The 17678-nt window shown below is 36.1% G+C and overlaps 2 protein-coding genes and 1 non-coding gene across 3 annotated transcripts; all 3 read left to right on the top strand.

Annotated features, from left to right (window-relative positions):
* Positions 1–1702: 1702 nt before the first annotated feature.
* Positions 1703–3214, top strand: LOC137742794 (pathogenesis-related genes transcriptional activator PTI6-like). The gene has a single exon (XM_068482746.1). The coding sequence runs from the start codon at positions 2096–2098 to the stop codon at positions 3011–3013; it is 918 nt and encodes a 305-aa protein (XP_068338847.1). The 5' UTR covers positions 1703–2095; the 3' UTR covers positions 3014–3214.
* Positions 3215–11033: 7819 nt separating this feature from the next.
* Positions 11034–14549, top strand: LOC137741888 (eukaryotic translation initiation factor 2 subunit beta-like). The gene is made up of 10 exons (XM_068481588.1): positions 11034–11121; positions 11333–11388; positions 12196–12304; positions 12392–12447; positions 12529–12583; positions 12679–12773; positions 12867–13012; positions 13402–13544; positions 13745–13830; positions 14320–14549. Exons 2-10 carry the CDS (start codon positions 11341–11343, stop codon positions 14395–14397), a joined length of 816 nt encoding a protein of 271 aa, XP_068337689.1. The 5' UTR covers positions 11034–11121; positions 11333–11340; the 3' UTR covers positions 14398–14549.
* Positions 14014–14098, top strand: LOC137743957 (small nucleolar RNA SNORD34). Its single transcript, XR_011069563.1, has one exon. It is a non-coding gene; the product is annotated as a small nucleolar RNA SNORD34 (small nucleolar RNA).
* Positions 14550–17678: the final 3129 nt, after the last annotated feature.

Here is a 17678-nt window from a genome sequence, read left to right as displayed (position 1 = left end):
CTCGTTATGTGTACATCAGACGCAATACAAGTTACTTTCTCTCATTTAGCAAAACTTACTGTGCTATCTTAAGCAGAATACAAGTACATCCTCTCATTTAGTAAGACACATATAGGTCTCATATGACAACACATTACTAGAGCATAACTATCATTTACGATGCACGTGTAAACTATTTACACTTAACATTATTGTATATAGACACCACCTGAGTTCAGAAAATAGACATACAAGGTGTTTTGAGAACCTTCCGAATGTTTTGCACGGGTCCCTTTCTATCAACCAAGTGTTTGATATAATACCTGTTAAGCATTATCTCGACATATTGCGTGGACAACACTGATCAACAAATTCTCTTGATATCACTCATCAAATGTTCGACGAAGTACCTAAGTGAATAAACTAAATTTTTATTTATTTATTTACTCTGATTCTATCTAAAAAACTTGAACCTTTAATATGGGAAGACCCAAGATTCGAATCTTGTATTTGCCACTGTACACAATATAAAAAAGGGAACTTTAACGAAAAACTCTCAGTATTGTTCACTTTAACGAAAAACCATATTTTTACACTAAAAGTCAATCATGATACAATTCACTTTACCCTTTATTTTGTCCTTATCGTTAAAACTCAAAATTTGCAAGCAATTTTCATTAATTTTTCTTATAAAAACAGTTTGTTGTTCAGGATTTTTTTAGAGAAAAGTTATGCATCCACCGACACTATATATACACAGATGTGTTGGCTGAGGAAACTCTACTTTGCTGTAGAATTTCAATATTAAATTGGAGAAGGAAAAAATCAAAGAGGGAAGGACTAATTGGAGGAAAAGTTAGGCAATTTGTGAGCGTGAGTAGTGGGGGGTTGTTTTTGTTTGTGGAAAGAAAACGAGAGGTTGGAAATGGCCTAAGAGGAACTGAGGAAGAGGGCAACTGACACGTCAACAGAGCCAGCTGGAAGCAGGTTTGTTTTCCCGCTTAACACTCCAGACCATGACCCGTGACCCATGACCCGCTCACATACATAATCCCCCTCACTCTCACGAGAATAATTTACACCCATTCCCTGAGTCAAAGTAAATATAAATTAAATTAAACAAAAGAAAACACCAGAAATATAAAACATAACAAACAGGTGTCACAGCGGGTAATTTGAACTTCGGTGAAAGAAAGCAGAACATTTTTGTATACGACTTAGTTTTATTGATTTTGAATATAGTTTGTAGCTTAATTAATTAAGTGTATTCACTTATGCACTCGAAGTTCTGAGTACAACTTTTCACTTGTAGAAAAATAGAATTGGTATTCACACTTTACATTCATTCTCTGTGCACCACTATTTATTTTGAGAGTTGTTATTGACATTAAAAAGATTATTCTTCTTCCTAAACATGTAAAAACAAAACAAAAGAGAACACGTATTTTGAAAAGTATGAGTAAAAACTTTTAATTAAAAATAAAGTCGGACGACGCTAAACAAAAAATAAGTGGTAGATAAATTAATTTTCACTAAAGTTTATGTAGGCGTTGTATATTTTCTTAAGAATAATGCTGAGAAGGGAATTGGATCTTTTCCGAGGTAAATCTTTGGGATCCTCCTGATCCAATAACATGGACCGTTAGATTTTGATCTAACGGTTATAAAAAGAGAGCTCCTAAAAGTTATAATAATTGTACATTTTGGATCAAAATTCAAAAGCCAATTTTAGTGGATCAAAAGATTCCCGTGGATTTGCCTCGGAGAGGATCCAATTCCGCTGAGAATAACAACTAAATTTGGAAACCAAACCATTTCCACTTATGTGTATCCTATCCGTGACTTCCATGCACTATAAATATACTTTACCCTTCCCATTTTTCTCCGTTTTCCTTCTCTCCCAAACCTGCAAAGGGGTTTTATCAGTAGCTCACTCTCTGCCAAAAGCCTCCATACAGCTCCCCTTTGCCGTTCCTCCCTCTTCTCTTTTGCTCTTTCTTCTTCCTTCCACTCCAAAAAGCTTCTCACTTTTACCCCCTCTCTCTGTCTCTCTGTCTCAACCTTCTACAAATTCAAAACCTCACTCACTTCAGCTCAGTAGTACAAACTTTTCTACATGCTTTCGCCGTCGATTCTTGATGTTGCTGCTTCCGACCAAACCCGCATCTCCAATTTCATTTCCTCCGCCTCCAAATCCATGACAACCTTCCAACCCACCTCGTCCGCACACTCTGCGGTCAAATTTTCAGAGCAAATCACCACCGTGACAAAACCCATGATCCAGGAACCCGATAACCCGAACCCAGTCCCGCCAAAGCTCGTCCGGATCATACTCACGGACGCCGACGCCACCGACTCCTCCAGCGACGACGAAGACAGCGGCGTACGCAGAGTCAAACGACATGTCAGACAGATCAGCCTCGAGCTCTCCTCGCCTTCCTCTTCCTCTCCTTCGTCTTCGTCGTCGTTTTCTTCGGGTCAGTCGAAGAGGGTCAGGAAAGACCCGAAACCCGTGAAGCGAACCGGGTCGAAGTCGCCGGCAATGGATGCATCGCGCCAGAAGAAGTTCAGAGGCGTACGCCGGCGGCCTTGGGGTCGATGGGCTGCGGAGATCCGAGATCCGAATCGTAGAAAACGGGTCTGGCTCGGAACCTTCGACACAGCGGAGGAAGCCGCCAGTGTTTACGACAGAGCTGCCATCCTTCTCAAGGGTCCAGACGCCGTCACCAACTTTTCTAACGCCGTTACAACGGAAGAGAAAGTCGTTGCCGATGTGGTGGTCCCAGCTGCGGGGGAGGGATGCGGGTGCGTATCACCGCCGTCCAGCGAGGCTCTCTCGTCGCCCACCTCGGTCCTCCGTTACGAGGAGCAAACGCCGTTTGATGGTTTTATTTACGGAGACGTTGACGACTTCGTGTTTGATATCGACTTGCCGTTAAGCTTTCCAGATATTATGTTGTCGAGTAACAACTTTGTGCGTGACGAGTTCGGCGAGTTTGACGTAGACGATTTCTTAGCTGACGTCGTAAGTTGAACCCAGTACGATACACGTGTCAACTTCAGGTGGGCAGGATTATTTTGTAATTTCACTTGGGACTGTGTGCTGCAATTTAAGTGAAGTGAGTTTTGTAAAGTGGCACAAGCAGTGCATGGAATACCGAAAATACTGAGTGTGATATACAATGACTACGAATATAGCCGATTATCAATAATATATACGGCGGTTTTGTGAGAACTCGTTTTTGTAGTTTTATTTTATTTTAAATTATTTGTGTTTAATTGTAATTAAAGACGGATTATTATAAATTTTTATTGATATTTGTCAATTGAGAATAGAAGTTTGGAGACTATTGGAGTGTGGAAAGGAATAAAATTAAAAATCATAAATGAAATGGTGCTTTTAATTTCTTGGACATCCGTGGTTGAAAAATATATTCTTCTCTATGTTAAATATTACATTTCACTTATTTTAAAAAGAAATATATTAACCTATATTTACAAAGCTTTGAATTTTAATTGCGTTATAGTGATTTGTAGAGAGTCATTCACTCATTTGTTTGACATTGGGCTCGTTTGGAAGTCTATATGAAATGATTGAAAATTTTTTAGGTGAAATTTTTTTTAGAAATCGTCCTTAGTAAAAATTTAAGAGCATTCTAAAAAACTTTAAATGTTTTTTGCAAAAAATACATATCTGATGCTTCTTCCAATGTACTTTTGAAACTCAAAATCAATTCACATAATACATTTTCAGTAATTTTAAAAACATTTTCACATGAGTCCATTAATACTAACAACAAAATTGTAATACCACAACACTAGTCCATTATAAATACGTATTACTATTAACATCTACATGAATCAAACATTTTGTTTATACATACATGAATCGAACCTAAAACTTTCATAATTAAATATCGAAAACTTTTACTGAATTAAATATTATGATTGGTCCTATAATATTCAATTGAACCGAAATCTTAAATAAAATACTATTGTTAGTGGCACACTTGGAAGCCTCAACAGTCAAGACACGTGTTTTTCATACTTTTTTTTTCATGTCAATTGCTTTCGGAATTGAGACAGAGAAAATATTAGTCTTTTTCTTAGAGTTTGGCTTTTGTCGGATATTCTTGATGGGCTACATCAAATTATTAGAAATATCAAAATTAAACGACAAAATCTAATTGCTTTTTCTTTTAGTTTTCTTTTCAAGTAATCTAGTTGCTTTGTTTTTGTTGATTTTAGTGAGTAAAAGTAGAAGTTTGGTGAGTAATTCGTAGGAGAATAAAAACATCAAGTAGTATCAATTTTGGCTGTAATAATTCTCGAATTCAGGTTCTTGGAACTAAATATGCGCATCGTTATGGGTGGTGGAGATGTCCAATCTCGTTTACCTGTAAAAGAACATACAACTGTGAGTAAGCTAAGGACTGGGATGTGACAGTCTAAAGTTATATGACGATCAAGTTAGTAAGTAATATTAAGAATGGGCAAGAGAATGAGTATGCAAAGATTATGTTATCATAGATGAACTCTAAAAGAGTATATTTATACTGGTCGAAGAGATAATCTTTTAGGATAGTAGATATTGCATCATTTTAGGATTTAAGAGCGAGATTCTTTGCGGGCACACCAATCCTTAAATGGTAAGAACTCCAAGATCATAGAAAATCTACTTATTTCTTGCAGAACAAGCATGATCAATCTTAACGAAGTCGTTAGACTTAGCTCACTGATTCCAGAATAGGATGATGGTGACATCATTTGCCCGTTTAGTTAGTTCCACATTGGAGATTGTTGAGCCTATGACTGAACTTCTGAGATATGAGTATTCAATCTTCTTTACTCCGACCCTGGAAAATTATGACCCCACACAAGTTAACTACTGCTAACTTTTGAAAGAAGTCGCGTTCTCATCATTTACCAAACACTTTAGACGTTAAAACAAGTTGAGTATCATTAGCCCTAATCAATTCATTCTTTGTTGTTTGAGATTTGCATCATTGCATGTATAAACATTTTAGAAGAGTGATTTTCCGCACAATCATTTTCTTCTTCTTCACGTCCACAGAAAAAAAGGGTGTGAAAATTATTCCCCATATCCTGACTTGTAGAACGACTAAAACAAAGAGAAATAAGAGCCAAGTAGGCTAGTGTGTGGGCCATAGGGTCCACATTGAATGGGTCGCTAGTCACTAGTGGCAAAATAATAGCCTATTGGCTATTGCCTTGGGGTCACACTAATGCATGATGGGATCTCAAATGGACTGGTACCATTCCAATACATGAATAAAGCTGGCTACCGGCGGCTACAACGTTGGAATGGTAATGGATATTTTGCTTAGGGACTGTTTGGGGAGAGGCAAATAAAGTTGGTTTTTTGCGTGCTTTAAAAGGCACCATAAGCAGTGAACTAGTCTCATGAGCAGGAATTTGGTGGGTCCTACTGGTTGGTGACCAAACAGATACGAAAATAACAAAAGCCCAAATCTGGCCCATCCATCCACAGCCGCCCCCCCACTAATAGCGATTAATTAAAAATTTTAATTCAATCTTAATCCCAAATTATATGAGATGTAGTTGCCTTATTGCCAACAGATTTTGGTCTTAATTGTTCGGTTTTTTCCTCTGATGTGCGGTAAGTCCACTCCACATGCTATTTATAAAAATGTTTGACGTAATATTGTACTAGTTCTAGAAAAGTTAATTTCTGCAGATCTTTGTCATAATTCGTCACTATTTGCTTCCTAATTACTCTTCTCTCTCTAATGAATTTTCTATGTGCCCAAACCCCAGCACAGTATACACAGCATAACCATGGATACTAAGTTCCGATTTTCCAGTGGTTCAAATTTGTACCAAGGTGTAGCGTGGTTATAATTGTTAACTCGACTACATTTTAACAATTAGATTGACGATTTATTATCCTCTATTTATATAGGTTGGTCACAATTTCGCTAATCTCTCTTCACCCATGAAGTCATTGAAGAAAGTTGAGGTTCCGCCATAAAACTAATTGACAATATGGAGAATAGCCCAACTTTTTATAAATTCTTGCATGATTTGTTCCTCCGTCGATGTGAAACTTTGTCCTTACATTCTCACACACCCCTCACGTGTGGCGAATTTTCAAGGCAAACACGTGGGCAACATGAATTGGAGGACTTGGAGCACTTGTGTTAGTTGGGCTTCACACTTGAATCAACATGCTCCGTTACCATCAAGAAATTTGAGGTTTCACCATAAAACCAATTATGAAGAGTAGTCAAATTACTTATAATGTGGAATAAATACTCTCAATAGATAACTTCACGTGTGGCGAATTTTCAAGCATAGCGCAATAACAGCACAAATAAAGTGACATAGATCACGTGTGGTCGTTGAACTTCACATGGGATAACTTACTTTGATATCATGATGAAAATTGAGGTTCCACTGTAAAATCAATTGACAATATGAAGAGTATTAGAAACCCTTGCATTATTTGATACCTCACTGATATGAGACTTTGTTCTCACATAATCCCACAATCATAAGTTATCCATATTATATTCAAATCGGATAGAGGATTGTATTTACCAATTTACCATTAAGTACGAGTTTGTGCTAAGATCCACCCCTCGTAATCATATTCGTAGATAAATCATTTGCTCGCTTAGAAAGACATCTGGTTGTATAGATATGGAGATCAAGATTTGTCGGCAGGATTATATATATGTTTTCTTCTAATCAAACAATTGAGGTGGAACGCACGAGACCACTCTCTAATTATGTATGCTATAGTACCTTTGTTTTGGTCAATGACGGAGTGAGAATTTTATGTGTGGGAGGGCTTTTGACATATATAAGTAATTTGAATTCAAAATATGAGAGATTGAAGTAATTTGTATAGAACTTAAAAGACCCTAAATTCAATAGAGAGAAATATAAACATTACAAAAACCCAAAACCCAAATATCAGGTAAAGAGTAAACAAGATTTTTTTTTTATAAAAAATATAAGTTTATTAACACCAAAGAAAAGTTGACAGAATAAGGAGGAGAAGTGAAGACTATATTGTAATAAGAGGGATGGAGAGAAAAATGAGACTGGCCTGGAATAGAGAAGAGTTTGGATTGAGAACACACTTAAATTTAAAGAGTATTAGACTGATATGCAATAATAACATCAATATTATAATAACAAGAGGAAAAAGTGGCAGAATAGCACAGAGACCATTCTGGTCGCTTAGTGGCTCTGCCGCTTATATAAAATTATTACATATACTTTTCACTGCCCCTAAAGATTTACATATGCAAAAAAAAAAAAAAAAAAGGGAAAAAACTTGCATATATCAGGGTGCACATTGTGTAATTTTTCTCTAAATCTCTTTTCACACAAAAAATGAAGAAAACAATAAGTTCAAATTCAAAGGTTAATAGTGTATTTTTGCTCACCACACTAAAGTTCTTATTAAATACTATTAGATTACTTCAAATTTCTAAATTTGCGTAGTATATAGATTAAACCAACTCTTTGTATTGTTTCATGATTCAGCTTACCTATGTAGTATTTGTATATGTTAACCTTGCATTAATTAACCCGTGAAAAAAAAAAATGACTCTTGGAGTGAACTCTTGGAATGTTATCAGAAACCCTAAATTGAGATCTCGACATTTATGCAGTCTACAAAAAAGTGTGACAAGAGACAGTATTGGACCGAGTCTTGAGTGTCATGCATAAACATAAAAGCAGCCACAATATTCAAAATTTTAAGATATTTAGGCCGATTTCCGTGAAGACCCACCTGCAAAATATAGATAAGAACAAGGACATAAAATATATATTGTATATTGTTTATTGTATATTGTATATATTGCATGATGTTCCTGGAGTGGAGGGTAGTGCTGGTGTGGGGTACTTCAGTACTATAAATGTTTTGATTTTTCAAAATTTATGGCTCCAATTGTTTTTGGTACGCAGGCATGCAGCTCGTGATGACAGTGTTGAAGGAGCTACGAATATACTAATTTAAATATATAGAGTAATTTATATTAAATCGAATAGTATATTTTAGAGCTGACTATTGCAGACCTTCTTACGTACCGGAGTTGGTAGTTTAATTAGGGTTAGGGTTTTCTGAGTTAGTAGCTGACTTGTTCAAGAAGCAATGCCTCAGCAAAAACCTAGTTGTAACGGGTTTCATAAATTCATACCATATCACCTCGACATTTCTATCAAGCCAGTATGAAATCCGTACAATACATAAGTCGCTAAAATATAGAAAGATAGTGTATTAAAGTCATTACATTTAAGCTTTTTTCCCGCACATTATATTGCCATACATATTTTGTAACCTAGTGCCCTATATATTGCCATGTATGAAAGAAATTTTAGAATTCGGCTAACAGATCACGTGTCTAAATAAACGCAAACACAAAAAATCCTCCTTAACCCACTTCTTCTAATTTGTCATGCTAACTCTGACTCACTTTTAGTCTCACTCCCTATCACACAAACCCCAATCCAAGTGATGTACCCAAGAACCTTTCTACATGAATTCCCCATGTATGGTACTTGCATAGTACTTTAGTGTATATTCAGTTACAATATTTTTGGGTTATCTTGGTTTACTAGTTGGACCGTTCTAGGGTTCCAAAATTCCATGGAATTTCGATTCTTTCAACTCCGAACCATATATGTAATAATTTTTGCTTGGAAATCGAAGACAACGAAAAAAGAGGTGGAAGGTTCGTCGAAGTTGAAGGCATGTCGTAAATTTGCTATTGACTTTTCCAAGCTACTGATTTTTGGTGAAAACAAAAGCTCTTCTCCCCACCACTAAAACACTGTTGGACTAAACAAAGACCGACCATTGATCAAGTCGTTCACGTTTAAACAAAATAATTGAAGGAAGGTCGGCGAGAAATTTCCAACGAGTGCTGGAGGAAAAGGCCAAATTGGAAGGTGAAAATGCTGTTGGAAAAAGCAGAAAAACGAAGGAGGAAACAAGCAGCTTTGACCTCGAATCGATTGACAGAAAGTTGGATGTTCAAGGTTCTTAGAACTTTCCCAGTCGATTTTGCATCGTAATAATCGACGCAGCAAGCTCCACAGTGTTGGTGTTGTCCTTTTACCAAGTTTTCGGTCGTATAAACATATCTATTGATGGGAAAAATTTTGATTTATTCAGATTTTTCAACCTTCAAACTTCAACGGTAAAAGAAGGGTCACTGGGTAACTAAACTATGTTGTCATCGATTGCAGTATTTCACCTCATACATGTGAGATTGTAGAAGTTCTACAAAATTTTGACACATCGCGGTTAAATCTGGATTTAGGGGAAAATGGAGTAATCAAGCCGAATCTCCAAAAAAAACACAAAATATTGGGAAAGAGAAAAAAGGTGAATTTGAAAATAAACACTTACGGGTTAGAAAAAACACATTTTATGTGTTTCTCCATCGTCGAAAAAACATACAGTTAGAAGATTATATCGATGATGAGTTGACGGTTGCTCCCTATAATAACCTTGCCAGTGTTTGTCTTGATGATGTGAACTATGGCGGAATATAAGCACATATGGATTGTACTGATCGAAGACGTGCTTTATTTTCCTTAGAACTGGTCTCATATATATAAATCTATAAAAACCTTGGTCTGCTTCCTGTAGTAGATAAAAGGGTCCAATTTGGTGGTAGATTGAACCCGGTGCTCTAAATGTGTATGCTCCATTTCTAGCATTTGCAAAATTTTCATTAACATTCATGGCCATTGATGCAAAAGAAATGACATGATTCTAGGCTCGAACATACTGTCTGAAATGCCTTTCTTGTGACGTTTCATCTGAAAATAATTGAGGTGATGGTGGTTTTTGGGTTTTTTTTTTTTTTTTTTGGGGGGGCGGTGTGGTGGGTGGGGGGCAACTTAGTCTTCCCGTTCAAGCAACATGAGTTCTTAGATTCGAGATGAAAGAAATTGGTTTTATGATAGAACCTCTCAATCAAGTTCTGATCAGATGATATTTTCAAGCTTGAACTTGATTTCCCTTAGCTTATTCGTGGACCGACCTTGAGCTAATGGTTGGCTCGATTCAACTCATTATTTTTAAGATGTGCACTCATGAGAGAATTGCAATCAATTTGAAGATTTTCAGTAAGAACGCTAACCTTTACGTACAAATCTAGCTTTAATGAACTAGTCAAGTTTAAACCAAACTCACAAAAAGAAATGAGTTGCCCGCGAACTTCAAACCAAAACTTAAGCTCGACCCATTTTTCTAGCAAACCTAATGTTTGTTGTTTAACTCGTTCCTTTACAAACAGAGCTTAACAAGCGAATACAAAGAGGACTCCATCGAGCTGGACTAGGCTTACAAAATGGTGGGTCTATGTGACACCAGCCCAAACCTTCTTCTTCGAGCAAAGAAGTCTTCCAATTCGGGCTTACAGGAGGCGACAATGGAGAGGCCAGATTGCCACAACACTCTTCTTATTTTTTTTTTTTTAAATTTACTTAAGGGATTTGTTTATATGTGCTTTTAAAATAACCGAAAATATTTTTGATGAAATTGTTTTTGGGCCTCCAAAAGCACTTAAAATGATTTATGCAAGAATCACCAGTTATGTATTTTTGTAGAAAGCACTTTAAGTGCTTTTTCATTATTCACTTATATTTTTATTAAGAGTTAACTTCAAAAACATTTTCATTAAACTTATTTTCAGTCATTTTAAAAACACGAGCCCTTACATTAACGAGAGCAGTAAAGAATACAAATAGAGGAAGTAAGAAATGAGAATCGGATCGACTCATCTCCCTCGGTATATCTCAATCCTGATTTTCAACTAGATTCCATACGTATTAAGTAAACACAAGAAAGAAGGCCAAAAATTGCTTGGAATCTTTGAATGCAGAAGGATTAAAGAAGTAGTTTTTGGGTGGCGGCCAAGTTTGAGCGTGGCGGCCAAGTCCCAATCACCGAAGGGGCCGAGCAACAAACAATTGAAAATGGAAACAAAGAATAGTAAACCCAGAGCCCAAGGCTCAATGGGCCTTTAGCTTTCTAGGTATAAATACCATTTCCATCTCGCCATCGAACAGGAAAACACTCAGTCGCAGCCACACCCGCAGCGGAACAGGGAAACCAGCTCTCCGTTACATGTCAGTAGTTCCTCTCTTCAGTCGCCGCCGTCTTTACTTGTTCTAGGGTTTCAAAAATCCCCAATTTTTCTTCGTTTTTTCTCTTGGAATCGCACGGGGATTTCAATTTGGGATGTCTGATAGGGTTTTTCTGATTTCTGAGGTTTTTCTTTCTTCTTGAAATTGTTGGGTTCGGGATTGATTTTGATTTTGATTTTTTTTTTTTTACCAGCAAACATTATGGCGGACGACAATCAGAATGAGGTGAAGGACGAGGTGGTAGCAGATGTATGTTCAGATTCTTGCAATAATAAATGAATTTCCACTGCCTGCCCTGATTATGCAATACATGTTAAATTTCTTTTGCAATATTTGTCTTTTCGGTGTTCTTTCCAATAGCATTATTGTATATATTTTAAATGGTGCTTTACCGCAGTGGCGGAAAACAATAATGCATGTGCACCCCCTAACATTTAACAATTTAACCCACTAACGCTATCATTTGTCCCCCAAAAAAAAAAAAAAATTGATTCCCTACCTGTTGTGCATTACATTTGTTTTGGAATTTGAGATAGATATGGTATTGTTGTGGTTTTTGTTCAAGACTTGCTGAATGGTTAATCTGAGTATTCTTATAATAAATTCGGCTTCAATGCCTTATTATTGAATATTGTATATAAGTTTTTCGCAATACGAAAGTTGGAATAGATTTTGCCCTTTTCTTTAAAAGGTTTACCTGAGAATTATATCTAAGTTTTCCTTTGGTAGCAACTAATTGTAGTACAATACCAATCTTATCTATTTCCTTAGTATGGTAATAGTTGAAAAGCAGGTTGGAGTTTATTGCAATAAATTTAACAGAAGTCGAAAATGTATTGATGTAATAAAGATTATGCTGTGGTAGCGGCTCCATGAAGTGTGCCTTTAGTATAAAAATCCAATGGAATAAAATGGTGCTGATTCATCTTAGACTTAGAGAGGAAAAAGTTATCCACATTGTTTTGCATTCTTTAAAGGTTGCTGCGATTCCCCGTCTAGAAGTTTGTGGTTCTGAGTGGTAGAGCTAACTGTTGTGATCTTCATCCTCTTGTGCAGATTGCTCCCTTTGATCCTACTAAAAAGAAGAAAAAGAAGAAGGTTGTTATTCAGGATACTACTGATGATTCTGTGGACAAGTTGGCCGAGAAAACGGAAACCTTGACAGGTGGTTCAATTGAACAACCATTTTTTATTTGTGCTGTATTGTTTTACAAGTACATTCGTTGAGACTTGGTACTTTTTGTCATTGCAGTTTCTGAGGGGCAGGAGAGTACGTTTACTGGTTTGAAAAAGAAGAAGAAGAAGCCAGTAAGTTACCAAGATTTTCCACTGTTTACAATCTGAATATTTTTTCTGAATATTGATTTTTGGCGGTTGCTGTGATTATAGGTTGAGACCAGTATCTTGAATGAAGAGAGTGGTGACCCAGTGGAAGATTTGAATGGTAAGACTTTAATAAGTTTTTTAGGCTTATGAAATGCCTGCAACCTTTGTGTCTCCAAAAAAATTGATTGAGATTTTATATGTTTGGCCTTTTAGAGCGCACTGGTGAGGATGAGGAAGGAGAAGGGATTGTTCTAGAGACTCCATCATATCCTTGGGAAGGGAGTGATCGTGATTACACTTATGAAGAAGTGTGTAAATTACAACTCTCTCATAGTACAGTGATGGTTCCTTGACCTCTACACATGTATGCTTTATTAATTTTACCCATGTAATGCATGCAGCTTCTTGATAGGGTGTTTAACATTCTTCGCGAAAATAACCCTGATCTGGCTGGAGACAGGCGTAGGACAGTGATGAGGCCTCCACAAGTTCTTCGTGAGGGCACAAAGAAAACGGTTTTTGTGAATTTCATGGATCTGTGCAAGACGTAGGTTTCAGTTCCCTGAACCAAAACCATTGTTTATATCTCATTTGCTTTGATCTGTTTTGTTCTTCTTATTTAAGTTATTGTCCATTAATCTCTTTCTATTGTTTCTTTGCTTTTCTTTTTATGTACTAATCCGAGGGAAGGTCTCCGAAACAATTTCGTGGCAAAGAACAATTGTGTATACAACTGCTTCTTGTTTTCATAATCAAATGTGCTTACTGTTTGACATATGTGAAGGCGTTTATATAGACTGCACATTGTTAGCCGATGAGCCTAATGTTAGAATCATGAAAATATTACTTATCATATTACCAAATTATTTCCTAAAGCTGTGGTTGATTTCATCTGTTTAGTTAAAAGGAGTAAACCCTTCTATCTTGAAATTTCAGGATGCATAGGCAACCAGATCACGTCATGGCTTTCTTGCTTGCCGAACTGGGAACTAGTGGATCACTTGATGGACAGCAGAGGTTGGTTGTTAAGGGAAGATTTGCCCCAAAAAATTTCGAAGGAATACTGCGGCGATATGTCAGTAAGTACCTTGTTCTGTGGTTTGATTTATTTATTTTTATTGCAATTGTTAATCTGGAGTGGTTCGATGGGAGAGTGTTCTGCATATGCCTTACTTATTATGCATGCTTAGCTGTTATGTCTATCTTTTTGTATGTGCTCAGTCTGTTCGCACATTTAATTATTCTTTCATTTTTACTCATGCAACTTCCTTTCTTCCAGATGAATATGTCATTTGCCTTGGGTGCAAAAGTCCAGACACTATACTTTCAAAGGAGAATCGTCTCTTCTTTCTCAGATGCGAGAAGGTAACAATCATATTGCTATAGCCTTTTCTAATGTTGATTGGCCATTGGTTTTCTAATGTTGGTGGTTACGACTATCTGGCATCCCCCTTGGGTTCTAATTTATACAAAGTTGTTCGTGCACAACATAAAAGAAAATAAAGAAGGTTTTCTGTGTTTTTACGCTGCTGCATAATATATTGTTATAGAGGCCTATGATGATCTAAAGAATTGCCTACATTGTCAGATTATTTCTCATGATAGAGTAACCTAAATTATTTCTGAGGCCTCGCGGGAAAGTATTATGTTTATAAAGGGGTGGTGGGACTAAACCCTTGGGGTTTCGGGTGAAGTATTATTTTTCTTCTTCAGGGGGTTTTCGTTACTCTTAAAATATATAGCTATGGCGTTTAAGTTCATCTGCCCGTAATTTCAACGTTAATAATTCTTGATTTGGAGATATTTTGCCTTGCTTTCATTTGATAATTTATTTGACAATTCTTTCTGTTGCAGTGTGGTTCTGGACGATCAGTTGCTCCGATTAAAGCTGGTTTTATGGCTCGGGTTGGGCGAAGGAACGCCGGGACATAAATTTAGCCTGTTGTCGACTCGTTGTTTACTAGCTGTTATTGAGTTTTCGAGTTGCATATTTGCTATCTACAACACTAACAATTTTCCTGTGACATTCGGATGTTGAGAATTTTCTTGCACTGTTTCATATTTATATCTTTTCTTAGTGCTTAGTGACCTTTCTAAACGTAGCTTCTGCTGATGGTGCTCAATTGTTTGCTGTTTAGCAATCACTTCGATGTATCATCTTCTCCAATCCTCATTGTTCTTCCTTCTTCATCTCTCTCGAAATTTAGTCGGTCACTCCCATGTCGAAATTAAGATGGGGACGGGGAGTTGGATTGCGAGACGAGTGCTCGAAGGGCTCTTGGCATTCTTATTTGGGGAGCACAATGGAAAATTGGTTCTCCATTCTGGAAACATGAGTTCATGTTTGGTCAGGTTCGTCTGCCAATTCGGTAGCAGTCGAGCGTCGAAGTCAATTTTGTTCTGTAAATTACGAAAAACCGGCAGAAAAATGAACGTCCCGATACTACTTTGCGGCAGATTCGTGAATTTCTTCAACGTGGACGATAGTTTAATTCGAAGGATCACTTCCGAAGGAGGGGATGGCGGCATCCCACTATAAGCGGAAAGCGATCCAGTTCGCAAGAAATTGTTGATCCGATTAAGAGCCAGTCACTAGGATGTCACGTGTTAAATTTGAATCGGTTATCCTTAATCCATATTTACATTTATTTATAATTGGATCACTTACTTGGATCATCAGATTTAACTTGTCGATTCATATTCGATAAGCATGAAATCACATCGAATTGGATCATTAATATGATTGAAGACATAAAAATATAATCTAAGACATGAAAAAGGTTAAATATATTTAGTAACTTCATCTTTTATTATATTCACCTATTTTAAATTTGAGCTTTTCATATTTTATTACCAAAAAAAAACGTGTGAATTTCGAATGCATAACAAACTTAATTTAATACTATGCATAAGTATATTCTTATAAAAATTCATTTAAAATCAAATTTATTGAATTCATATCGTAATTAAAATCCTCAATCCACACTCTATTATTTCCATCAGATTCAAATTAAAATCCGATTCATTGACGTGTCCTTTTTTTTCTTCTTTTTTCTTTTTTCTTTTTTGTTGTCACAATCCACTGGCAGGTCTAAGGATGTCCATATTGTTGAAGTTGGGTGCCTCTTTTGTATCTCACCAAGTGATAAATCTGCATAGCCTACCTAACAAATGGTATGTACATCTTCTGATACACCTTTTTTCCACGGCTTTTGTAATCCAGTGTCGAAATAGCTGCATTTTCCAACACTTCCCAGTTAATGTTATAAAAAATCCAAGCCATTTACCGCTTTGTATTGTTTGATTGTCAACTTGAACTACACATTTTGTAGCAAAAGTTAACTGGATTCATAGTTTTTTCCGGATTTACGGTTTGACAAGAGAACGGACATTTCACTACTCTCACAATATATCTTGACGATGTTGATCGCTTCGCTAGATACCTGTTGAAATATTACTGTAACTTCCACCAATGATGGTGTTGCTGAGGAGATACACAGTGGCTTTGTTAGCAAACCAGAAGCCCGATTTGCAGAGGTAGATGCAACCGAAGCACTTCCAAGGCGTGTCTTTGTGCACCCTGAGTTGCAGTATCCACTGTTCCTTCCATAGTTGGCCCTTTGCCAAAGCAAATGAGCAGGTGCCTAATTAATAATTAAAGAGTAATGTTACACTTACCATCTATTTATACTATATTTTTAAATGAGGTAGTCTCCACCAACGCATGTGGGTCTCATCTCTATTAAAGATATGGTACAACTGGGTGGTAAAAGTAGCATTTTTGATAATTAAAACATGCACCCATCAAATGGTTATAATTTTTTTGCTTTCGATTAAATAGTTGTAATTTGTGAGCTTTATTGAAAATGGTCTGGGCTAAATTTATTTTAACTAAAGTAATCATATAACTTTGTTTAATGAAAATAGCTTAAATTTTAATATAAAAAAACTTAAATTTTAATGAAATGGATAGAAGTTGTATATAATAAAAAAATAAAATAGAAAATTGTAATAAAAGCTGACACGGGGACTAGCACATCCATCAACACATTATTTCTGAAACTGAACGGTACTATATTATTTCTGAAATTGAACACTATTTATGAAACTGAACACTAATTATTTCTAAAACTAAACATGAGTACTACATTATTTCTGAAATTAAACACGCATGCTACACTATTTTTGAAACTAAACACATGCAATATTTCTTAAACTGAATATGAATATGGTATCTCTCCAAAAAGTCAAACGACTATTCATCTCTCTTATCTTCTTGAATTTCCTCAGCACTTTCTCACTTTCCAGTTTCCAGACACCTTTTCTTCTAATTTTCTTCGATTCTCATCAAATTTTCTCTGAATCTCTTAATTTTCTTAGCCTTCTTCAACTTAAGTTGCCTCCTTTGGTTTCAACGTTTTAATGTTCCATCGTCTTTTATGTATTTTTGTTAATTCAATTGATTATATATATAATTTTTATAAATATCTTTCTCTGCTACTACAACTTGCTGCAACTGTATTTTCCGTATGTTGTTTAGTGCGATTATCCCATCGTTCTGCATGTTCGTCTTCCTTCATTTTATGAAGAACTAAAAGGGGTCTCCTTGAGAAATTGAAGATATTTCAGTTGAAGGATTATATTGTGCGCATCTTCAAGATTTGATCCGGCGGCCTGCTCACACCAATGAAAGGATTTTTTACTTCAGGATCAATTCTTCGGCAGTGTTGTTATATTAGATTAGAGTGATCGACTTGAGTTTAGTTTTCAATTAAAGGGATCAACGTCAGGGTTGGTCCAGAGATTTTTGAGGTCCGGGACAACGTAAAAAATTATGCCCTAACTTCATATAAGAAAATTATTTATTTTCATACGTAAGACATCGATAAAATTATAATTAGAAAAGCAGTTCAAACTCAATAATATAGAAACACAGAAAGACTAATATATTTTGTATCCAGAGAAGGAAACCAAAAAACTCCGAGCTTACATGTAGATAAACGATAATTTTGTTTTCCATCTGAACTTTTAAAGTGTTTTTGTATAAATCGTGATGTGTTTTTTCTTATTTACTAACTTTGTCAATATGAGACTAAAAAAATAATGATGTTTTTGAGTCTTTAATTAATATGTTTAAGTAATGAATGGGCACTAAATTAAACCTTTTGATGACACGTCATATGATTTGCAAATTTGGTCTACTTATTACTCTT

Source organism: Pyrus communis, chromosome 8, assembly GCF_963583255.1.
Source record: "Pyrus communis chromosome 8, drPyrComm1.1, whole genome shotgun sequence".
In the NCBI taxonomy this organism is placed as follows: Eukaryota; Viridiplantae; Streptophyta; class Magnoliopsida; order Rosales; family Rosaceae; genus Pyrus; species Pyrus communis.
Note: the sequence above shows the minus strand (reverse complement) of the source record. Positions and strands in the feature narration are given on the sequence as shown.

Bases quoted from the DNA above. Each gene is read 5' to 3' on its own strand.
- LOC137742794 (XM_068482746.1), top strand. From the start codon at position 2,096: ATGCTTTCGCCGTCGATTCTTGATGTTGCTGCTTCCGACCAAACCCGC.
- LOC137741888 (XM_068481588.1), top strand. From the start codon at position 11,341: ATGGCGGACGACAATCAGAATGAGGTGAAGGACGAGGTGGTAGCAGAT. The intron at 11,389-12,195 runs GTATGTTCAGAT...CCTCTTGTGCAG, and splicing joins AGGACGAGGTGGTAGCAGAT to ATTGCTCCCTTTGATCCTAC. The intron at 13,013-13,401 runs GTAGGTTTCAGT...TTGAAATTTCAG, and splicing joins TTCATGGATCTGTGCAAGAC to GATGCATAGGCAACCAGATC.